We start from the raw sequence: 25263 nt of genomic DNA on the forward strand, positions 1-25263 counted from the left end.
CCTTAATAGGATACAGAGTCGTATTGCAACCCCCCTCCCTTCTACAACCCCCTTGTACCGTTTACAGATAGCTGGAGTTGCTGTGGAGGGACCTGTTTCTCCTGATCAGAGCTGTGCAGGCAGGAAAATGGCGATGAACGCTGCTGGGTCTGCTCTAAGGAGAATCTCTGCCCCCAAAATGGCGCTGTCTTCCCGCTCTTCCACTGATTATACTGGCCTGAGGATTGAGTGCGGGCTGAGATCCGAGGACCCCGACAGGCTTTGGGAACAAAGTAGGGTGTAGCGCTGGCTCAGGGCGCCCCTAACAGCGCCGCACCATGTACCGCTGAGCCTCCCGAAACACAGTTAATACTGCGCTCCTACACTGCTGCCACCATCTTCTCACAGAACCCCGCTTGCTAGGGGGGTCGATGTCTCACTCGCCACCGATTCTTCAGCTCTGTTAGGGAGTGGCGGCGTGCTGCTGGGGTGAGTGATCCCCTGCAGCGGGGAGCGATCTGATCCCTCAGGTACTCAGTGTCCTGTCAGCGGAGTAAGTGGCTCAGACCCCGCAGGGCAGATACTACTCCCACCCTTAGGCCCACGAAGCAGGGATGCTGTTGCCAGCAGCCTCCCTGTAAAATAATAAACTCTAAATAAAACTTTTCTAGGGAAACTCAGGAGAGCTACCCTAGCTGTGACCGGGCTCCTCCGGGCACAGTTTCTAAACTGAGTCTGGTAGGAGGGGCATAGAGAAAGGAGCCAGCCCACACTCTCAAACTCTTAAAGTGCCAATGGCTCCTGGTGGACCCGTCTATACCCCATGGTACTAATGTGGACCCCAGCATCCTCTACGACATAAGATAAATTATGTATATGTTTTGATGACTTTTCCATTGATTTGTCCAATACTAATGTTTTCATTAGTGCTCTTGATAATGTATTCCATATATTATATTTACCCTTTGGTGAACATCACTGCTAGTTGTATTCGCTATGTATAGTTTACTGTATTAGTTTTCATCATAAGAGCAACTTCATGACTGACACACCAGGAAGCTGAAGATGTAACATTTCCATATAGATTGGTAAGTGTAAAATTATTTACATTGGGCCAAATTCAGGATAGTACATAAACCCAATATTGTTCTTACTCCTTTGATGGTGGCGATACAGCTCATGTGCAGAATGAGTCCTGTGTGATCACTTAGTCGATGGAGACCATTCTTGTCACCCCTGTTTTGTAGGTGTGCCAAGCCCAGGGTCTATGTTGTGGGACACAAACTACCTGTCCCTGGCAGAGGAGTTCCCATGGCCAGTCTGCAGTGAATTGCCCATATACTCCCCTGATGTATGGACCCCATAGCCAGTCATTAAGAAAGGAATAAAATGAAACTGTGAAAACATTTCCAAAGGCAAAAATCTAGTTTCCGTGACTCAAAAATAATACATATTTTTATAAGCCTGGATGTCATAGTGGCTACATCTGTCCTGCAAATCAGTTTGGATGCATGTTGTGTGGTGGAATAATTGTGCTTTGTCTATACTTTCAGAAAATATTAATTTATTCTCATAATTGATAGTGTTGGTAAGTATGAAAATTGTAAATCTAGCATGCACACTAAAACACGTGACATTTACCCTCACAGATACTTTATTGACTTGACCTTCTGAAGATTTTCGATAAGTATTTTCCGTTTTGCCTTCTTTCAATCTGTTTTCCGATTTCTTTTGTATTCTTAGTACTGTATGCCAAGATGACTTTTTTCTGTAGAGACCAATGGAAAATAGTGTTAAACTTACTATTAACTGTATCAACAAATATGACAACTATTAGATAACTAGGTGATTCATCGCGCCCTACGGGCTCTCTTCGCACTATCGTAAGGGGTTCCGCCCCCTTAAACCTTGCACGCCCTTGTGGCGTGCCATATTTTTATGATATGAAGTATTACATCCAATCATAATTGTGCGAGTGATTAAATATGACACGGACAAAGGGCGTGCGATGGTTAAGAGGGCAAAGCACCTTTCAACGGCCTGATGAATTACCTAGTAGGTGCTGTGGTAGGGGGAGTGGCGGATGCGGAGGAGACGCGGATGGGGCTCGGGTGGTGCCGAGGGTGGGGTAGGGGTGGGGGTGGTGCGGGTGCGGTGGGTGGGGGAGGGGCGGGTGCTGTGGGTGGGGGAGAGGGTTCGGAGGGGGTGTGTGGGGGTGCCGCGGATGGGGCCCGGAGGTACTGCGAGTGGGGGAGGGGCGGATAATGCTTCTCCTCCTGAAAGCAGCTAAGCTGCTGTCCTCCCTTTGGCAGTGGCTCTCCCGGAGACTCGCACAGCAGCCAAGCAGCCAGTCACTATTGTTAGCGCCAGTGTCCCAATGCGCCGCATTACAAGGCAGAAGATGCACTCAAAAAACTACAGCTCCCAGCAGCCCTCAGGGCTGGAATGCTTTGGCGCTAAGGGCTGCTGGGAGCTGTAGTTTATTTAGTGCATCTACTTTCCTGTAATGCGGCACGTTGGGACACCGGCGCTAACAATAGTGACTGGCTGGCAGGACTGACTGACTCGCTGAATCAATGTAAAAGGTGAGAGTGCTGTGCAGTGTAAGTGACACTGCACACCCACTGCACAGCACAGTCACCTTTTACATTGATTCAGCGTCCAGACATTACCCTCCGCGATATCACCCACTCGATCCGTTACATTAGCCATCTCGGGGCTTCCAGGCCGGCAGCCCAGGAGTTGTGTTTGCGGAGTCAGGGCCTCTGAGGATCTGGGTGCGGCTGTGGCGGGGAGAAGCTTCTGTGACATTACGCGCAGAGGAGGCTCCGGGGGCGCAGAGAGTATGCGGCACAGGGAGGGCTATTAAAGCCTTTTGCTGTGCCGCTTTCATACACATTGTCAAAGTCGAAAAATATTGTAATGCATACATCATGTACTAACCACACACACATGCCCGCTGCGCTTGCACTTGTTCCGCCGTGTGTGCACATATCCGCAATTTGCATATGATCGCTCCCGCGATCCTGCGCGTGGTATGGGTATTTACGGCGGAGTTTGTGAGCACATGGAGGGTTATCAGAACATTACATATTTAACCCAAATAGTGCATATTGTACACATAGCCCCCCCGCACCACATCAACAAGTATCAACAGTTTAAATGATTCCAGGACTAAGGGATTCACCTTTGCATGACAGGAAGGGACAGACTAAGGTTATAAGGTGATGTCTAGTATCCAGCTGTAGGGTATTTTAAGGGTAACATTTCGGTGTTGGTTAGAGGAAGATTGCATGTTCCTGCGTATAGTTATGTGCAGAAGTAGAATATAGATATAAACTGTATTTACTGTATATTATGTATGCGGCGGGAATCCAGAGGAGACCACCCACAAGAGCAGTTGGGAAAGACATCGCCCACCTTTTCAAATCAACCTATGACCTCTCCTGTAATGTAAAGATGCATCTCTGTGTCCAATGAACAAAGGGATTACAGTAACCATTGTATTGTTTATGGAAGTTGTGTATAAAAAGCCTATTGCTGCCTGGACGGTCAGAAGACTCTGAACGCTATCTACCTGATGAGCGGAGGACTGGTCCAGGTTGCGCAAGCGAATATTCTCACGTATGTACATTGACTGTAGCCATTATTCTGCTGTAGATTTATCTTGTTAGCCTTGTAGTGTATAATTTGTATTGTTATCCCCTTTCAAATAATCCACTGTGGTGTTAGAACCCAGCGGTTAACTACATATCGGTGTTGTGTCCTCATTTCCCTGCTAGGGTTTAAAGCGTATTTTACTGTATAAGGTTTAAGAGTGTATTGATAAGGTGTACGCACTGCGGGTACTTTATACCGTCAGCGCTGCGTAAGGTTCAAGGTATAACATCATTGCATTGCATTACTAATAAGGTTTAAAGTTTATCAAAAGAGTGTGCGCACGCTGTGCGTACTTTGTACCCCAGCGCGGCGTGTGTACGCTAAATCCGTACAATGTACGGGACTCTGTACGCAAATAGCGTACAAAGTGCGTAGCGTGTATCTTAAGTATAGCGGCCGCAGCGGCTCCATGGTAAGAGTGTGTTTAAATGTATAGCTTTATGGTGTAAGATAATATCGACATTATCAATTGGGGGCATCGTCCGGTTTTTCCTCATACCCACAACCTAGCAGGTGATAGCAGACTTTATCTATCAGCAAAGGGCGGACAGGTATCCTACGTAAGCCTTTTCCTGGCCGTAGAATACACTGGTAAACCCTATCTCAATTGCTGATAAGATAATCGTCTGCTCTGCATGGTTTGTAGGGATGCTGGTGGGATCCGTAAGGTAAATACGCAAAGCTATTTTAAAAATCTGTGAATTGCTGTTTGGCGCCAAATGCGCACACAACACACGCATACACCTGTACTTTGTATACCTGCTCGCATTGTTGCCATAAGTATTGATTATTAGATTCATTTTGACCTGTGCGGAGAAATATGTTGCTATTTAGTTAAAACATAGACTAGATATTAAGGAAGTAAAACAAAAAACACAAATAGAGTCTGGCCTAGTTAAACAGATTTATACAGAAAGATACTGTGTTGTGTTAAGTAAACGATTATAGGTAATATCGCTTACATTTATAGAAGTGTGGGATTTGTACTACTGCGGACGTACAGTCTTTGTACACGTGTCTCGGACAAAGTACTGGACTGCGTACGCAACGTAAAGACATACGCACGGTCGCGTGTTTACGCAACGTGCGTAAGGGTACGGCCGCTAAAGTACAAATACACAATAGCATTGTTTAGTTTAGACGCGAAACGGTAGCCACGCGATAATAGCACAAATTGCTCAGTGTCCAAGATTTAGTTTAAATAAAACCTTTTTTACTGTATTACCTCTGGTACTAAGGCTGTTTATCTGAATGAAAGTTAATTTTCTGTACAGAAAAACCAAAGTGTATTTGAGTGAACGAACGTGAGTGTGCAAACATAATAAAGATTTTGTGGACCCAGGGAATTCAGGATTCTGTAGGAGACCACACCAGGTGAGTGGAGACTTGGTGGCATGAGAATAGCTTGCTCACGTTAACATAGATTAAAGTACAAAGGAGCAAAGTAGTAGATATCGCAGACCGAAGGTCAGCGAAGGTTTAGAGTACCGCAGACCAAAGGTCAGCGAGGTTTTTGTTTAGATAACGCAGCCCAGGTGGTTAGCGGAGAAACCCATATAGGCCTATTTTGATACGCTCCGGCTGAGGTTTCGCAGCCTAAACAATCGATTCCATTGGTCGTACGGCGGATAAGTAACAGTTACCTATACGCTGTGCGATTGGACCGCGCGTTCGTGAGTGCAATACTTAGCGCAAGGTGATACCCTTTTTACGAGCTTTGCGTAAAATCGCAGGATCATTAGCGCTGGGTGTAGCATACGCAAGCGTGATTTGTGTAAACATTTTTTTTGTTTTAAGGGAGTTTCACTGGTCACTTAGGAAATCTCCAACAACCAATATTTACTGGAAAGGGTAAGTCACTCCCATATACTTCCAGTAAATAGAGGTTACACAGGGGCCCTAGGTTGGGTACTGCCTTCGCTGACAACAGTATTTGGTAGTATTGGCCAACATGGGCGGTGAGTGGGTAAAAGCACTCGTTGAACTTTCACCGTTGCCTTATATTGAGTATTTTGGTTTTTTGTAGGATTAGCTGAGAAGGCAATACCTGCAAAATATGGGGGCCAGTTGCTCAAGTAAGGGACGTTCAACCAGGGTTCAGGTTGACATTCCGCGGCCCAGGGGGTCAGCGAGGTACATAATGTGTGAGAAGCGTGGACCACATGCAGAAATTTTGTGCAATGAATGGGAACGTATGACTGCGGAAGATAGGGAACCATTCCCTAAGGTAGGCAGTTTTGAACCAGAGGTGTTGCAGAATTTAAGGGTTAGGATATGTCCGATAAAATCCCGAAAACAAAGGGTCAGACACAAACTGTTTAAATTTATGGCAGCAAGAGGGCGATATGCAGAGGGAACTAGCTCACGCAGCCGGTTCCAAACCTAGTAGGAAACTGATGGCAACCGCACCACCACCACCGTATATTATAGGGGAGAAAGTGGCTACAGACAATGGCATACTGGTATATGATAAGAGTAAAGTTGATAAATGTACTAATGCTAACCCGTGCAAGTTGTATCCCATTTTAAACTTCCCTCAGGACTGCGAGCAAGAAGATGAGCCCAGCACGATATCAGCACTCTCTCTAGCAGCCACCATACAAGACACCCAGGTGGGCATGGCCCAACCAGTAAGAGCAGTAGCAAAGGCCCCTAGCGGAGGGACAGGTGAGGTCGTGTCCACAGGTAAGTACGGTACTGTACATTATGCAGAGACAATAGCACCTCAGATTGTAGAGTCAACTCAAAATGATGTAATTGAACTAAATCCTGTCAGGGTGATCGCAGTCCCCAATGGGAAGACTGACGCTCAGGGAATCACTCCCATCAGGAACATTGCTATGCATTGTCCTTGGTCCCGGACAGAATTGAGGACAATTATGTCTGAATTTCCCGATCCCAGAAAGGATCTAGCCGCATGTCAGAGGTTTATTAAAGAATTAGGTAACGCCACCGAACCCACAAACAAAGATTGGCGTACAGTGCTACGGGCATGTTTACCCTCCAATATTGACCCCGCGAAATTCATTACTGATTGTAAATTAGACGTAGAAGTACCTCTCACTGATGAATACACTCAGGAGAATGTACGAAAGATCAATCTGCAATTAGGAGTATATTTCCCTACTGTTGTCAAATGGAATAAAATCTTTTCTATAAGACAAAAAGAAGGTGAAACGGCGTCTGAATATTTCCATCGAGCACTGCAGGAAATGGCTAGATACACTGGGGTCGAGGACATTAAGGAAAATGTACATCATATGGGAAGTAGCTGTGTCAGTATTAATGGACGGGTTAAAAAAGACACACTAAGAACCAGGGTACAAACCTCTCTACCTAATTGGAGAGGTATCTCGGTGGCTGCATTAAGATAGTCCGCTATCGAGCACGATCGGAACATCATTAAGCACAGAGAGTCACAGGGGGATAAGCTGATGACAGTAAGTATAAGTGCCCTTACAACCAAACCACATCAGCCAAAACCCCAGACCCCTGACGGTAAGTCGCATGTAGTAGTATGTTATAACTGTCAGAGGGAAGGACTAATTATAAAGGCACACATAAGGTATATCGACCCCCTAGACCAGGATATGAACCACATTATAACACACATAATAGGGATCAGGGATCGCATAGGAGGAGTTATGAGCCGCATGCAGGGGAAACAAGGAGGTACCCACCTAGGAGGGACTGGCAGACCTCTGAAAATTCTCAGCTACCCCCCTCACATATTGTAGCTGCCAGCGCGCTGCGGGAGGGTCACAATATACAATAGGGGTTAGGCCACACCTGTAGTCTGCAGCCAGTGAAGTTGATTGCTAGCCTAGGTAGTGAACCTGAGGTCACAGTTGATGTAGCTTGTAGATCACTACCTTTTCTTGTAGATAAAGGGGTGGCCAGGTCAGTGTAAATTCAACGGTAGGTATGAAAACCACGGGTAAAACAATTTCAGCAATGGGAGTAACAGGAATAGTGCAACACTACCCTTTAAGTAGACCAGCGGAGATTACGATAGGGCCTTTGCAGACCAAGCATTCCTTTTTGCTAGCTGCATCGGCTCCGACTAATTTACTTGGGAGAGATTTATTGTGTAAAATGAGGTGTGTCATATATTGTACTCCTGAGGGTGTCTTCTTAGATATACCCGAGAATCACGTTCAGGAAGTGCAGGATATGTTAGACACCCCACAAAGGTTAATGTCACACTCTGCTGTTATAGAGACCTAGGAGGGACTGGCAGACCTCTGAAAATTCTCAGCTACCCCCCTCACATATTGTAGCTGCCAGCCCGCTGCGGGAGGGTCACAATATACAATAGGTGTTAGGCCACACCTGTAGTCTGCAGCCAGTGAAGTTGATTGCTAGCCTAGGTAGTGAACCTGAGGTCACAGTTGATGTAGCTGGTAGACAAACAAGATAGTTGAGAGCCAATTCCCCGTAGTGCCAAATCCAGCTGTCATTCTCATGCAAATTCCCCCTACTGCAAAATTTTTCACTGTCATTGACCTCCAAGGTAGAGGAAATGATCTCCCAGATACCGGAATCCCTCTGGACCAAAGATGGAAAAGACACTGGATTGATGGCGAATGTAGCTCCCGTAGTGGTGCAAATAAAAGATGGTAGGATAGCTCCAAAAATCCCACAGTATCCTCTGAAGCCAGAGGTGGAATTAGGAGTGTACCCAGTCATAGAGCGCTTGCTACAACAGGGCATCCTAGTTAGGACGTCCAGCACTGCCAATAGTCCCATCTTCCCTGTGAAAAATAGTGGGGGGAGGGGTTACAGGCTAGTGCAGGATCTAAGGGGGACAAACAAGATAGTTGAGAGCCAATTCCCCGTAGTGCCAAATCCAGCTGTCATTCTCATGCAAATTCCCCCTACTGCAGAATTTTTCACTGTCATTGACCTCTGTTCTGCTTTCTTTTCGGTCCCTCTGCACCCTGACAGCCAATACTTGTTTTCATTCACATACAGGGGAGTACAGTACACCTGGACTCGCCTACCCCAAGGTTTCATTGACAGCCCAAGTATTTTCTCCCAGGCTTTGCATGACTGTTTACAATCCTTTCAACCTGACAGTGGATCAGTATTAATACAGTATGTAGATGACTTACTGCTGTGTTCTGATTCACTCGAATCGTCCTTGAAAGACACGAAAAAGCTTCTGTTTCACCTTTCTAATACGGGACACAAGGTTTCAAAGGTCAAGTTGCAGTTGTGCCAGACCAAGGTAAAATATTTGGGACATTGCTTGACACAAGGACTTAGACACCTCACCGCTGATAGAATACAGGCGATTCGCGACATGACTGTGCAACAAACCCAGCAACAAATCCGCACTTTTCTTGGAATGTGTGGGTACTGCCGAAACTGGATCCCAGGGTTCTCCATACTGGCTTTACCTTTGCAAGAAATGGTCTCCTCGAACAAACCAGATCGGATCTCTCACACAGATGAGTCCGAACTGGCATTTGAGAGACTCAAACAGTGCCTATCACAGGCACCTGCATTAGGCATGCCAGATTATGGGAAACCCTTTGAATTGTACGGTATGGAAAGTGCTGGGTGCGCGGCAGGTGTCCTAACCCAGAGACATGGTGATGCCAGCAGGCCGGTAGCTTACTACAGTGCACAGTTGGACACCATAGCGTGGCCTCTCCCCACATGCTTGCGAAGTGTTGCAGCGATAGCTTTTGCTAGTGAGTAAAAGCGAAGACGTAGTGTTAGGACACAACCTGAACATCCATACACCTCATGCAGTGTCAGCCTTACTGAACTCTGCCCAAACCAGACATGTCTCATCTGCACGGTTTACAAGGTGGGAGTTAGCACTAATGGCCCCTGTAAACATCACCATAAAAAGATGCAGCGCACTAAATCCTGCAACTTATCTGCCAGGTGTGCCTGGACAGGCACAAAGGGTGGAGGATGAGAATGATGGTGAAGGAGGATTTAGTACAGACACTGACACACATGATTGTATGGAATATCTGAACCAAACTTTCACTGCAAGACCCGACATTAGTGACAACCCACTGGAAGGCGTAGATTTTACTTTTTACACTGACGGTAGTTGCCACAGACAGACTCGGGAGACCTGTGTACTGGATACGCAGTCGTAGCTGACAAAGGTATCATAGAAGCTGAGCCCCTGGGCCCACCGCACTCAGCACAAGTTGCTGAGCTGGTCGCTCTAACCAGAGCGTGTGAATTGGTCAAGGGTAAGTCAGCCAATATATATACAGATTCTAGATATGCCTTTGGAGTAGTGCATGATTTCGGGGCCCTATGGCGCCTCAGAAATTTCATGACGGCAGCTGGCACACCTGTAGCGCATGCATCCCACATAAAAAGGCTTCTAACAGCGATACAATAACCAGACAGAGTGGCTGTTATCAAGTGCAAAGCCCACACTTACAGTCAAGACCCAGTGTCACTTGGTAACAGCCGGGCAGACAAAGCTGCTAAATTAGCAGCCAGCACCCCCATACAAACAGATATCACATCACTGATGATATTCAACACCGTCAACACACAAAAATTAAGTGAAATGCAAAATTTGTGTTCTCCACAGGAAAAGGCAGTCTGGAGGTCAAAGGGGTATGGCCAGGAGTCCTCAGGACTCTGGATAGATGGACAGGGTAAGCCAGTATCCCCCAGAGCATATCTTCCAAGCTTAGCTGAGGCGGCACACGGTCTGACTCATCTGGATAAAGAGGGTATGTGTAAGCTGGTGAGAGCCTACTGGTGTGCGCCAGGATTCTCTTCTCATGCGGGTAAGAGAGCAATGACATGTCTTATTTGCTTGAGGAAGAATATTGGAAAGTCAATACCAACAGAACCATTCCATATCCCGCCGACAGACGGCCCTTTCCAGGTAATACAGATTGATTTCATACAGTTACCACCCTGCAGGAATTTAAAATATGTGTTAGTCTGTATTAATGTGTTTTCCAATTGGGTAGAAGCGTTCCCAGCTGCCACAAATACTGCTACGTTCACTGCAAAGAAAATTGTGCGGGAATTTGTGTGCAGATATGGTATCCCTAGGATAATTGAAAGCGATAGGGGTACCCATTTTACAGGTGAAGTCTTTCACGTTATGTGCAAACTGATGGGAATTAATAGCAAGCTGCATACTCCGTACCGCCCACAGGCGAGTGCGAAGGTGGAGAGAGTAAGCCCCACTATTAAGAACAAGCTGAGCAAAGTGATGGCTGAAACTGGATTGTTGTGGCCAGAAGCTTTGCCACTTGTATTGTACAGCATCAGAACCACTCCCAGGTCCCCCCATAACCTATCACCCTTTGAGATTCTTTTTGGTCGACAACCCCATGTAATGATTGACCCCCAGGATGATTTGAAATGCAATAACGAAGTGACCGTTAAATATTTGGTTAAGATGAGCCAGCAGCTGAGGAATCAAAACAGAAATCTAAAGCTGGTGATTCCTGACCTACCAAACAGTAATTGTCATGACATTGAACCTGGGGATTATGTAATGATTCAAAATTTTCTACGCTCAGGTTGCCTCATTGACAGGTGGGAAGGACCGTACCAAGTCTTACTAACCAGCACGACGGCATTAAAGGTTGCCGAAAGAGAGACTTGGGTCCACTCGTCCCACTGTAAGAAGGTCGCTGACCCAGAGAGAACCCGTAACGTCTAAACATTACCATCGCATTTGGAAGAAATATGTTTCTTGGTGTGAGGTCAAGAAGTTTCCTGCGGTGGAGTTTCAACTTGGACGTTTTCTCCTTTTCCTGCAAGCAGGGGTGGATATGGGACTGAGATTGGGCTCCATCAAGGTCCAGATCTCTGCTTTTGTTCATTTTCTTCCAAAAACAATTGGCTGTTCTTCCTGAGGTTCAGACCTTTTTGAAAGAGGTTCTGCACATCCAGCCTCCCTTCGTGGCACCTACGGCACCATGGGATCTTGACGTGGTGTTGCAGTTCCTGCAATCTGCTTGGTTTGAGCCTCTACAGGAGGCTGAATATGAAGATATGGATCAGACAATAGCGCTTAGGGGATTAAAAGCTGCCCAGATATATTCAGGTGATTCCCAATCACCAATAATGAATAATCTAAGTAAACAAATTTTGAATATAGCTTGGGCGCTACCACCTTAAACACATATGAACGAAGTTAATTGATGAAAAAAGTCTACGATATTGTCCCAGCAAGATTTCTTTATTCTTCCACAGGTCCACCTCTCTCCAAATAATCCTCACATCAAAGAACGTCTTGTGTAATTAATGTCCTATATGGTAGTTTCTCACAAAGGGGATCCTCTGAAAAAATGTATCCTCCCTGGTCAGACAGACGTCTTCAGTCGGTATTCACATGGTCCTGAAGATGCAAAATGGCAGGCATAGGAGTTCACTTGAGCAGAGTTCAAATAGTTTGCAGAGACATGAGTCCAGTAAAAAGAAACAGAACTGATGTAAAGCTACTATCTTGCTGCACTAGTAAACATGACAGGACACACAACTAGAATATCCAGAAAACAAGAATAGCAGACAACACCAAATCTTCAAATCAATCAACATATTAACTTCGTTCATATGTGTTTAAGGTGGTAGCGCCCAAGCTATATTCAAAATTTGTATACTTAGTCTACAGGAGGCTGATCTCAAGTTTCTCACGTGGAAGGAGGTCACCTTGTTGGCCTTGGCTTCTGCACGATGCGTGTTGGAATTGGGGGATTTATCTTGTAAAAGACCCTATCTGATCTTCCATGAAGACAGGGCGGAGCTTAGGACTCGTCCACAGTTCCTGCCCAAGGTTGTTTCGGCTTTCCATATCAACCAACCTATTGTGGTGCCAGTGGCTACTGACTCCTCAGTTACTTCAAAGGCCTTGGATGTAGTGAGGACTTTGAAGATCTACGTGAAGAGGACGGCTCGTCATCGGAAAAGTGACTCTCTGTTTGTCCTCTATGATCCTAAGAAAATTGGATGTCCTGCTTCTAAGCAGTCGTTTTCACGCTGGATGAGGTTCACTATCCAGCACGCTTATTCCACGGCAGGTTTGCCGTGTCCAAAATCAATAAAGGCCGACTCTACTCATCTCATAAAGTGGGCTCTTCCTGGGCGGCTGCCCGGGGTGTCTCTGCGCTACAACACTGCCGAGCAGCCACTTGGTCTGGGTCGAAGTTTGCCAAGTTTTACAAGTTCTTTACTTTGGTCTCTGATGACCTCAAGTTTAGTCAAGCAGTGTTGCAGGAGCCTCCTCGCTCTCCCTCCCATTCTGGGAGCTTTGGTACATTCCCATGGTACTAATATGGACCCCAGCATTCTCTAGGACCTAAGAGAAAATAGGATTTTGGTTACCTACCGGTAAATCCTTTTCTCGTAGTCCGTAGAGGATGCTGGCGCACGCCCATCACTGTTTCCTGGTTTGGTTTATAGATCAGTACTGCCTGGTTCCTAGGTAAGGTCTGCATTATTTACTGTTTCAGCTGTTGCTGAGTTTATCCGGTATGTTGGCTGGATTTACATGTTGTGTGAGCTGGTGTGAATCTCACCACTATCTATGTAATTCCTTCTCTCGAAGTATGTCATCTCTTCGGGCACAGTTTCTAGACTGAGTCTGGTAGGAGGGGCATAGAGGGAGGAGCCAGCCCACACTCTCAAACTTTTAAAGTGCCAATGGCTCCTGGTGGACCCGTCTATACACCATGGTACTAATATGGACCCCAGCATCCTCTACGGACTACGAGAAAAGGATTTACCGGTACGTAACCAAAATCCTATTTTTATGTATGGCATATTGGTGCATATTATTATATGTAGGGATCTTTAATATACCTAATTTTTGATATGTGCTATATGTTGTTTCTTTTCTATACATGTGAACAGATTACATTGTGTTAGATTCATTATTATAACATATAGCATTTTTTTGTGAGACATGGTTTATGTGGGTGTGGTATGTTAGGTAGATTAGACTTAGGTCGACTACTATTAGTCAACAGTAAGTAGGTCGACATGGTTTCTAGGTTGACAGGAACTCTAGGCCGACATGAGAAAAAGGTCGACATGAGTTTTTTTTATCTTTTTTGGGTCTCGTTTTCTCCAGTGACCGGTAACTTCAATTAGTGCACCGTGTACCCTCACATGGCTCGCTATGCTTCGGGCAAGATGCCTCGCTGCACTCAGCACAGGTTATCATTCCCAATTGTAGTCCACGTGGATCATAAAGTCTGAAAAAGTTTTAAAAAATTTTTAAAAAGTGAAAAACTCATGTCGACTTATTTTCATGTCGACCTACTTACTGTCGACTTAAAGACCAATCCCGTTTATGTGATCCATGTAGTGATGGCTTGATTACTAAGGTATTATGCATTGATGTTGCTGGCCCTTTAATTGTGAAACAAGCCAGACGCAAGTTGCTACATATGACTTTAGCATTTTGACAGTGATCAGTTTGGTTACTTTGTATCACAATATTTCCTTCTCTTTTTTCATTTATCTGTTTTACTCAGTTTATTGATGTCACTGATAGGTGCGATTCTCCGTGACACTGTGGCTGGCATCCCGTGTTGATGTCATTTTCATCGAGTAGGTGTGGCAAACGCCTGGAGCCATGGACAGTCTGGCGGGAATATAGGTATGTAATTTGTGTATATTGTGTTGTCCTGATGAAAATGTTCTAAACAACATCGAACCAGAAACAGCCTTGTCACTCTTTTGTGACGCTGTGAGTGCCGCTGACAATTTGTTATATATATATATATATATATATATATATTTCAATTGTTTATTAACATTTATTTATATAGCACCAACATCTCCTGCAGCACTTTACAAATGGGAACAAGCACAGTAATAAAATAACAAATAAAATAACACTGGGAAATAACAGACTGACATAGAAATGTGAAGGTTCTTCTCCTAAGCCTTTATCTATAGGGAAACATGATTTTGATATATGCTAAGTGTCACATATTGCATATTGGCCCAGGCAGATTGTAAGGGGAAAAGTAGTTTTGCATGCTACAATATATGATCCAGCAATATTTTTTTTTTTTTGTGGCCAGCGGGTTGTTTGCCTATAGAAAGAAAATACATGTAAGTTTAGTATGTTAGAGGGGTAGTGATCACGTACGAGATCTTAAGGCGGTTGAGAGGGTAGTTTTGGATTTTGATAAGCTTAACCTGAAGAGGGGAGTTTTAAGGTATAAAGAATAGGAAAACTAATGTTCCATGAGTGTGAATTCCTCAGAGTAGACGCAACTTTAGAAAAGTCCATTGACTAGAAATGGTAGCAGGTAATGAATTTAAAAGAGAATGTAGATGAGAGACTAGGATTTTGTGTACAGCAGGGGGGTCGAATTGTGAGATGGAAAGAAACGGTCTCAAAATAGGTATTTGTTAGCTAAAAAACAGTACACAATGTATCAGCCCAATTCAGAAATTCAACATAACAGAAACTAAATGGAGACACCTGGATAAACTAGTATGAGGAGCAGCAGAACAACAAGCAAGGATACAGACAAAAACAATAAGCGAATAGTTTGTACACAATACATATACTTTCACAATGTTTACTTACCAAGACACGAGAAGACTTGCAATAACCAAGCAATGATTACTGGAACAAGGTCCCTTTAAATAAGACCAGAACGTCTAACATAATTTGCGGCCTTTATTGCAGAAATAGAAATAGCACTGGTCCTGCAAGAATGCACAATGCAACTGAGGACTGGGACAGACAGAAGCAGTGATTCAAGGGGTGCTTGTGGGCTAGAGCCGTGAACAGCCGTGATTTACTATATAGTGCCAGCTGAAATCTGTCTTTCTATACCTGGTAAGTGCAGCATAGCCGTCTGCAACACAACGACACTGTTTGTAATAGTGCATCCCTCTTACCATAAACACTACCAGGCTCTAATGGTTTAATAGGGTATTAAATGGAAAAAGGCTTGAAGAAGTTTGGCGGCATGGACCATTCCTGTTATTTTCTCAAGAATTAAACATTTCCACACAAGAAGATGAGGTTGACTATGGAACACACAATTTGTTTTCTAGAACATGTAAATCTTGTTCATTGTCCTTAATAACTTTTTTACTTGAGAGATGTTGAATACTGAATGCATTTGCTTCATTTGTGTACAATTCATGTTTTACATTGGCTGGTGATGGCATTGCTTGAACAATTAATGACCTTCTAAAAGCTATCTGCTAATGTAGCTGTTAATAGATTTGTTGGACAGCCAGAAATTTTTTGAGATGGTTGTTGGTATCTCTGCCTGTCTAAATGTCATCTCTCTGATGAGCTTCCTGTTCTCACGTGAAAAAGACTTTTAAAGGAGAACCCAAATGACTGGTAGACAGGGATGGAATTTAGAATGTATTGACAATGGTAAGTCAGCAGCACAGACAAAGCAGTTAATATTCACCAAGGATATTTAACAGAGCATCTGGTTGTATGGATATTTAGAAGGTAATAACAATTGAAGAATGATACTACTACTGTATAATAAGTAATAAGGAAATGGTATTGTCTAATACAGCAAAGGGACAGATAGTAGCAGTCTTAAACACTTTTAAAGGTCTGTGGGATGTGCAAGCAAAACAGCATCATTACTGGGAATAGCAAGGAAGAAATCTAGAACAGACAACCAGGTCCATACAGACCGAGCCAGAGCCAGAGAGAAAAGTGTTAGCTCAATAATTACCAAATAAGTAAACTAGCATTGTTTGCTTAGTACAAACATAATTTTTACCCCAAAAGAAGCATTGATTGAGTTTACAAGTGGCCGTGGACAATCCACTTTCAGAGACTACAGAGAGTGACATAGGCATGTCCTTCTTGTCTTCAGCCTGCAAGCTATATTATATCTGTGAACCAATCACCTTGTCAATCTTGCAAAGATGGGCACAGGGAGGAAATACATTGCATAATGATGTAGAGAGGACACATCTGACACTTGTATTCCTTGGTACATGCAGAAAGCTTTTCAGAAACAAGAGCAAATTTTGAATCTGTACCTGAAATGATAAATTCTGAACATCCATGCAGCTTGAAGAGGTGTCTAAATAATTCGCTGTCTGAGGTGTAGTGGTTAACTTCTTGAGTGGTACACAAAGGGCCATTTTGTTACATTTATCCACCACCAGTGGGTATTGGTAAAGGTTCCTGAACTTCCTTAGAAACATGTGGCCCCAATAAGATCTGCAGTCTATAGATTCCTGGATGACCTGCTTTTGGAGAAATTAGATATTTCGCCACGATTTCATGATTTAATTTGTTAGTTAAAAAGATCACTGTAAGACAACCATTCAGGACTTTTTGTATGTCTGGTTACAACAAGGAGCATCTGGAGAAATCTATACATTTCTTGGTTGCAATGCGGATCCTGTTTATAAAACATTACTGAGGCTAAATTTTTTATGCATGTAAGAAATGCAGATGATCTTTGAAGGATCTTTGGATTAATGAATAGCAGAGAAAGGCATCTGCTTTGTCATTACGGAAGCCAGGTCTAAATGTTAGAAAATTATGAAATTGGTAGAAAAATAGGAATTGAATAAAGACTTGTTGAGAATTGAGTCATTTTGCGGTTTTTAAGTATTCAAGTTTTCTGTGATCTGTGAAGATAGTGGGGTGTTATCACTTTTGTGATGTTGCTATTCTTCCAAAGCTAAACCTATGGCTTACAATTAAAATTCACCAACAGTTTAGGTTTAGAAAAATAAGCAGAAGGATGTCCTAGGTGTCTCTGTGACAATATTGCCCCCACTGCAGTTTCTGAAGCAACCATAGGCATCTGGATAGTCAAAAATTGGTCTAGTTTAAAGAATGTTTCGGAATATTGAAAGGGCTCATGTTTGCAAGTTAGCAATTTGGTTGGGAGAACAATTTTCTAGGATTATCTGAAAAAAAAAAAAAAATGCTTGTAATAATTTGCAAGGCTTAAACATTTGTTGCATTGCTTTCACATGTTGAGGCACTGGCCATTCTTTTTAGGGTCCATACTGAGACTTTGAGTAGATACAATGAACTATCTTGACATGTACCTGGATGTATCTTGAGAGTATATTAAAATACCATGAGTTAGCTACCAATAAAGTGGTCAAAAATGTCCTAGATATCATTGTGTAAGAAAAACTGGAAGGTTTTTGTTCACCTAAAACAAAGAGCATCACTAACTATTCATATTCTGCATAATGGGACTGAAAAGTTGTTTTCCCATTGTATTTGACTAGCCATGTCATTCCAAGAACAATCAGAATATTGGGAGAATGAATGATGTCTAAAGTAATTTTTACAATGATTCTGGGAAATTGATAATATTACTGTACTGTTTCCCTGATCATGGGTCCAGAGGTGGTAGATGTGTAATTAATAGTTTCTAAAACAGAGGCTCATCTTTCAAGGATATGTGAATGAATCCCATCTATAATGGATCAGTTAAGGAAGTACGTGGATGATTTTGAAAGCCTGAGCGACATTGAGACATAGATTGTAGGTACTAAGAAAAATCTCCATCTAACTTTTATGGTAACTTTATTAAAGGTTTGGGATCTGGAAGCATGTTGAGGCAGTGATGCAGGAGGTGGCACAGCTTGGCCGCTTTTAGCTCATCTATTCATAATTGCATAACAGTTAGTTGTGTATGCAAGTGTCACGATCCGGGTATCTGGACGCCATTACTTACCCTTCAGATGCCTCCTAGGGCGGGCTCAGCGTTCCAGGACCGGATTCCGCTGTTCCTGAGTTTCCACATGCAGAGTGTCAGAGTGGTGTTTTCATCAGCCGCGGCCTCCGCTGTGCCCGCGTGGTTAAATGTGCATCTGTCAGCCTGGCGTCTCCTGTCTCCGGTGGCCGGCGCCGCCATTACTGTTTCCCAGACCACATGGATTACAAACCAAACTTCCCTCCAAGTGTCTGCATGGGCGCAGCCATCTTGGATTTTGTCATCTGATCATTTCCACCAATCTGCTGTCTGTATTGTTGTTTTGCATAATTGCCTAGCCAACCCCTTCCTTGCTGCAGGTATAAGTAAGCTGTGCCTGAGCAAGGAAGACGTCAGTGCTTTGGTTGTCAAACCTAGTTCCTGTTTGTCTCTCTTCTATGATTGTCTTCCAGGTTCCAGCTCCTGTCTCAAGACTTCCACCATAGAGACCCGCACCAGCATTCCACCTGCGGTGTAGCCTGACTCTCCAATCCATTGTGGATTCATCTGTTTCCAGCTACAACACTACCTGCTTCCAGCCTCAGCTTCCAGCAGAATACAGCTTCCCTTAAAGGGCCGGTGTCCTTTCTACACTTTACCACTCTCCACCGGAATTATTATTTCTCCGCTCTCAAGTTCTACATTTCAGTTCACATTTCATCGCTCCCAAAGTTCATTTATTATTTAACTGGTTCCAGCCAGTATCCACTCCGTGCTAACAACAGTCTGGTTCCAGCCAGTATCCACAGCAGCTGTTTTACCTTCAGCAACCCAGCTCTTCCTGGAACACCAGCTGGTACAATCCTGGGTTATCTCCATTGCTACAGCCGGGCCTGGTAAGGACTTTCCATCTAGAAGATTATAAGAACTATCTCACACTACCAGTGCCCTGTGGCTCCTGCCATGCTGTAGTACTCAGGAACTGTATTTATTCTTTGCTGACTTTTACGTTTTCTTTTATTGCTGCTGTGATGCGGAGTTGTCATAATAAACATCATTGACTTTTATCTAAGTTGTCGTGGTCACGCCTTCGGGCAGTTATTATCCATGTTACTTACATGTCCAGGGGTCTGATACAACCTCCCAGGTTCCGGTACATCTCAGCCCCTACAACTGAGGCTGCCTCCCGTCAGCTCAGGCCCTCAGTTGTGACAGTAAGCACTGACCTAATGAATCCAGCCGGAGACCAGGATCAAGCGGCTAGGCCGATGCAAGAACTGGCAGCCCGACTAGAACATCAGGAGGCTGCACAGGGCCACATCATCCGCTGTCTCCAGGATCTCTCTACTCGGCTGGATGGGATTCAGACCACTCTCCGTGGATCAGGCGCATCTGGTACGTCAACCACAGTGACTCCAGCTATAACCCCACCCACCTTACCCATTCCTGCTCCACGTCTTCATCTTCCAACGCCAGCAAAATTTGACGGATCTCCAAGATTCTGCAGGGGATTTCTCAACCAGTGTGAGATTCAGTTTGAGCTACAACCTGGCAATTTCCCCAGTGACCGTACAAAAATTGCCTACATTATTTCTCTTCTCAGTGGCTCAGCCCTCGATTGGGCATCACCGTTATGGAAGAGGTCCGACACCCTGCTATCTTCTTACACTGCATTCGTGTCAACATTCAGGCGCATCTTCGACGAGCCAGGCCGGGTAACTTCAGCTTCGTCTGAGATTCTCCGTTTACGCCAGGGATCACGTACTGTAGGACAATATCTTATACAGTTCCAGATCCTGGCATCCGAACTGGCATGGAACGACGAGGCCCTGTATGCTGCATTCTGGCATGGTTTATCCGAGCGTATTAAAGATGAGTTAGCTACCAGAGACTTACCCTCCAAGTTAGATGAGTTAATCTCACTTTGTACGAAAGTTGACTTACGTTTCAGAGAGAGAGCAACTGAGCGTGGAAGATCATCTGCTCCAAAATCTTCTGCTCCTCCTCCTCGTCAACTGTCACCATCTAAAGATGAGCCCATGCAAATTGGCCGTTCCCGTTTAACTCCTGCTGAGCGCCGAAGACGTCTCTCTGAGTCTCTTTGTCTTTACTGTGCAGCTCCGTCTCACACCATCAATGCCTGTCCCGAACGTCCGGGAAAACTCCAAACCCTAGCTCGCCCAGGAGAGGGCCGGCTAGGAGTAATGATCTCCTCTCCATCTCCTCATGATTGTAATCTCCCAGTCTCGCTTCAAGTTGCTCAACGTTATCGGAACGTCATTGCTCTCCTTGATTCCGGAGCAGCTGGGAACTTTATTACTGAAGCCTATGTTAAACGGTGGTCCCTACCCACCGAGAGACTTCCTTCCTCCTTTTCCTTAACTGCCGTGGATGGCAGTAAAATTTTTGATACTGTTATTGCTCTAAGGACTCTACCAGTTCGTCTGAGAGTGGGAGTTCTTCATTCCGAACTTATTTCACTTTTAGTGATTCCAAGAGCCACACATCCTGTGGTCCTGGGCCTTCCATGGCTCCGTCTTCACAATCCTATAATTGATTGGACGACTACGCAAATCCTGGCATGGGGTTCCTCCTGTGCAGAGACATGTTTGTTTAAAGTATTGCCTGTCTGTTCTTCCTCCCCCAGGTCGTCTGATGTTCCACCTCCTCCATATCAAGATTTCACGGATGTGTTCAGTAAAGCTTCTGCTGATATCCTTCCTCCTCATAGAGAATGGGACTGCCCGATTGATCTCGTTCCAGGGAAGGTTCCACCTCGAGGCCGAACTTATCCGTTGTCTCTCCCCGAGACGCATTCTATGGAGGAATACATTAAAGAGAACCTAGCAAAGGGGTTCATTCGACCTTCTTCTTCTCCAGCCGGCGCAGGCTTCTTTTTTGTAAAGAAGAAAGATGGTGGTCTGCGGCCGTGCATCGACTACAGAGGTTTGAACGACATTACCATCAAGAACCGCTATCCTTTACCCCTGATTACTGAGCTCTTTGACAGAGTTAGCGGAGCTACCATCTTTACAAAGCTGGACCTGAGAGGTGCATACAATCTCATCCGGATCCGTGAGGGTGACGAGTGGAAGACCGCATTTAACACCCGTGACGGACATTATGAGTACCTCGTCATGCCCTTCGGATTGAGCAATGCTCCAGCTGTCTTCCAGCATTTCGTCAATGAGATCTTCAGAGACATTCTATACCGTCATGTCGTGGTCTATCTAGATGATATCCTCATTTTTGCCAACGATTTAGAGGAACATCGTTTCTGGGTAAAGGAGGTTCTGTCCCGTCTCCGTGTCAATCATCTCTACTGCAAATTAGAGAAATGCGTCTTTGAAGTCAAGTCCATTCCGTTTCTAGGGTACATTGTGTCCGGTTCCGGACTAGAGATGGATCCTGAGAAACTACAAGCAATCCAGAATTGGCCGGTACCCTTAACCCTCAAAGGGGTCCAGAGGTTCTTAGGGTTCGCCAATTATTACCGAAAGTTTATACGAGACTTTTCCACCATTGTGGCGCCTATTACTGCTTTCACCAAGAAGGGTGCTAACCCGTCCAAGTGGTCTGAAGAAGCCATGCAAGCTTTTCATCTTTTAAAACAGAGGTTCATCTCTGCTCCTGTCCTGAAACAGCCTGACATCGACTCTCCTTTCATCTTAGAGGTGGATGCCTCCTCCGTTGGAGTAGGAGCGGTGTTATCCCAGAGGGCTAAAGATGGTCATTTACATCCTTGCAGTTTTTTCTCACGGAAGTTCTCCCCAGCGGAGCGCAACTATGCCATTGGCGACCAGGAGTTGCTAGCCATCAAGCTCGCTCTAGAGGAGTGGAGATATCTGTTGGAGGGAGCTTCTCATTCAATCACCATCCTTACAGACCACAAGAACCTTCTATATCTAAAAGGCGCACAATGTCTCAACCCTCGTCAGGCCAGATGGGCACTTTTCTTTTCCAGGTTCGACTTTAAACTCCAGTTCTGTCCGGGCTCTCAGAATCGTAAGGCCGATGCCCTTTCCCGCTCATGGGAGCAAGAAAATGAGTCAGAGTCTTCAGACAAGCATCCTATTATAAATCCGTTGGCATTCTCCACGGTAGGGATGGACTCTATGCCCCCATCAGGGAAAAGTTTTGTGAAGCCGACACTAAGGAAGAAGCTCATGCATTGGGCCCATGCTTCCCGTTTTGCCGGACATACAGGTATCCAAAAAACCCTGGAGTTTATCTCTAGGTCCTATTGGTGGCCAACTCTGAAAAAGGACGTTTTGGAGTTTATTGCATCTTGCCCAAAGTGTGCTCAACATAAAGTATCCCGCCAGTCGCCTGCGGGGCAACTGGTTCCACTATCTGTTCCCCGTCGACCATGGACCCATTTGTCGATGGATTTTATTACTGATTTGCCCATGTGCAACAAGTTCAATACCATCTGGGTGGTAGTTGACCGGTTCACCAAGATGGCACACTTCATTCCTCTCACCGGTCTTCCGTCAGCTTCCAAGTTGGCTCAAGTATTCATACAAGAGATCTTCCGACTCCACGGTCTTCCAGAAGAAATTATCTCAGATCGAGGAGTTCAATTCACAGCCAAATTCTGGCGAAGTTTATGTCAAGTCCTCCAAGTCAAGTTAAAGTTTTCCACGGCTTACCATCCTCAGACCAATGGTCAAACTGAGAGGGTGAATCAGGACTTGGAGGCCTTCCTCCGCATCTATGTGTCCTCCTCTCAAGATGACTGGGTTCAATTACTTCCCTGGGCCGAGTTCTGTCATAACAACCAGTATCATTCTTCATCTTCTTCAACACCATTCTTCACCAACTTTGGATTCCACCCTAAAGTCCCTGAGTTCCAACCGCTTCCAGCAACTTCTGTTCCCGCAGTGGATATCACCTTGCATCAGTTTGCCAATATCTGGAAGAGCGTACGATCAGCTCTGCTCAAGGCATCGTTCAGGTACAAGAAGTTTGCGGATAAGAAGCGTCGAGCAGTTCCTGCTCTCAAGGTGGGTGATCGGGTATGGTTATCCACGAAGAATTTGAGGTTAAGAGTTCCCAGTATGAAGTTTGCACCTCGCTACATCGGTCCTTTTAAAATTGATCAAGTCATCAATCCTGTTGCTTACAGACTCCAGTTACCTCCCTTCTTAAAAATACCCAGGACATTCCATGTTTCCCTGTTGAAACCGCTAATCTTGAATCGGTTTCATTCCTCACTTCCACCAACTCCGAAAGTCCAAACTCAACGAGGCGTTGAGTATGAAGTGGCCAAGATCCTGGACTCACGTCACCGTTACGGTCAACTTCAGTATCTCATTGACTGGAAGGGCTATGGTCCTGAAGAACGCTCTTGGACCAATGCCTCAGACGTCCATGCTCCTGCCTTGGTCCGAAATTTCCACGCAAAGTTTCCTTTAAAGCCTAAGAAGTGTCCTGGGGCCACTCCTAAAGGGGGGGGTGCTGTCACGATCCGGGTATCTGGACGCCATTACTTACCCTTCAGATGCCTCCTAGGGCGGGCTCAGCGTTCCAGGACCGGATTCCGCTGTTCCTGAGTTTCCACATGCAGAGTGTCAGAGTGGTGTTTTCATCAGCCGCGGCCTCCGCTGTGCCCGCGTGGTTAAATGTGCATCTGTCAGCCTGGCGTCTCCTGTCTCCGGTGGCCGGCGCCGCCATTACTGTTTCCCAGACCACATGGATTACAAACCAAACTTCCCTCCAAGTGTCTGCATGGGCGCAGCCATCTTGGATTTTGTCATCTGATCATTTCCACCAATCTGCTGTCTGTATTGTTGTTTTGCATAATTGCCTAGCCAACCCCTTCCTTGCTGCAGGTATAAGTAAGCTGTGCCTGAGCAAGGAAGACGTCAGTGCTTTGGTTGTCAAACCTAGTTCCTGTTTGTCTCTCTTCTATGATTGTCTTCCAGGTTCCAGCTCCTGTCTCAAGACTTCCACCATAGAGACCCGCACCAGCATTCCACCTGCGGTGTAGCCTGACTCTCCAATCCATTGTGGATTCATCTGTTTCCAGCTACAACACTACCTGCTTCCAGCCTCAGCTTCCAGCAGAATACAGCTTCCCTTAAAGGGCCGGTGTCCTTTCTACACTTTACCACTCTCCACCGGAATTATTATTTCTCCGCTCTCAAGTTCTACATTTCAGTTCACATTTCATCGCTCCCAAAGTTCATTTATTATTTAACTGGTTCCAGCCAGTATCCACTCCGTGCTAACAACAGTCTGGTTCCAGCCAGTATCCACAGCAGCTGTTTTACCTTCAGCAACCCAGCTCTTCCTGGAACACCAGCTGGTACAATCCTGGGTTATCTCCATTGCTACAGCCGGGCCTGGTAAGGACTTTCCATCTAGAAGATTATAAGAACTATCTCACACTACCAGTGCCCTGTGGCTCCTGCCATGCTGTAGTACTCAGGAACTGTATTTATTCTTTGCTGACTTTTACGTTTTCTTTTATTGCTGCTGTGATGCGGAGTTGTCATAATAAACATCATTGACTTTTATCTAAGTTGTCGTGGTCACGCCTTCGGGCAGTTATTATCCATGTTACTTACATGTCCAGGGGTCTGATACAACCTCCCAGGTTCCGGTACATCTCAGCCCCTACAACTGAGGCTGCCTCCCGTCAGCTCAGGCCCTCAGTTGTGACAGCAAGTCTTGGATGGCTTGACTCAATGTTGCATCAGAGGGCTGAAGGTTTACGCAAAGTATAGGCTTGTCTATTCTATCACAATTAGCCTTGAGGGGGGTGAGTTGCCATAACGGTGTTGAAATGTAGTCAATGGCACTGCAACTCGCCCAAGACTTGTTCATTTTTGTACACCGCCCCACACAAAAATCGTCAAGACCAGAAGTTCCATAAGTGCAGCATATTGAGAATTGAATTGAAAACACAGAATAGGTATTTTATTATCTGTTGTATGAATATGTATTTTGGTGCCTGGAGGCTCACAAGAGATTGGCATGAAGCATGCAACAATCT

General features: G+C 45.0%; 1 protein-coding gene across 4 annotated transcripts in view; it reads right to left on the reverse strand.

The window, feature by feature from the left end:
* Positions 1-25263, reverse strand: part of LOC134927777 (triple functional domain protein-like) — a 110973-nt gene that overhangs the window by 33854 nt on the left and 51856 nt on the right. For all 4 annotated transcript variants that reach the window (XR_010177727.1, XR_010177728.1, XM_063922711.1 and 1 more), the window contains exon 2: positions 1621-1747. Coding sequence is in view for 2 of the 4 variants with exons in the window: in XM_063922711.1 (XP_063778781.1) it covers positions 1621-1747 (127 nt within the window). In the remaining 2 variants the exon portion in view is untranslated. The remainder of the gene's footprint in view (positions 1-1620; positions 1748-25263) is intronic.

The sequence above is a fragment of the Pseudophryne corroboree genome, chromosome 5 (assembly GCF_028390025.1).
Source record: "Pseudophryne corroboree isolate aPseCor3 chromosome 5, aPseCor3.hap2, whole genome shotgun sequence".
NCBI lineage: Eukaryota > Metazoa > Chordata > Amphibia > Anura > Myobatrachidae > Pseudophryne > Pseudophryne corroboree.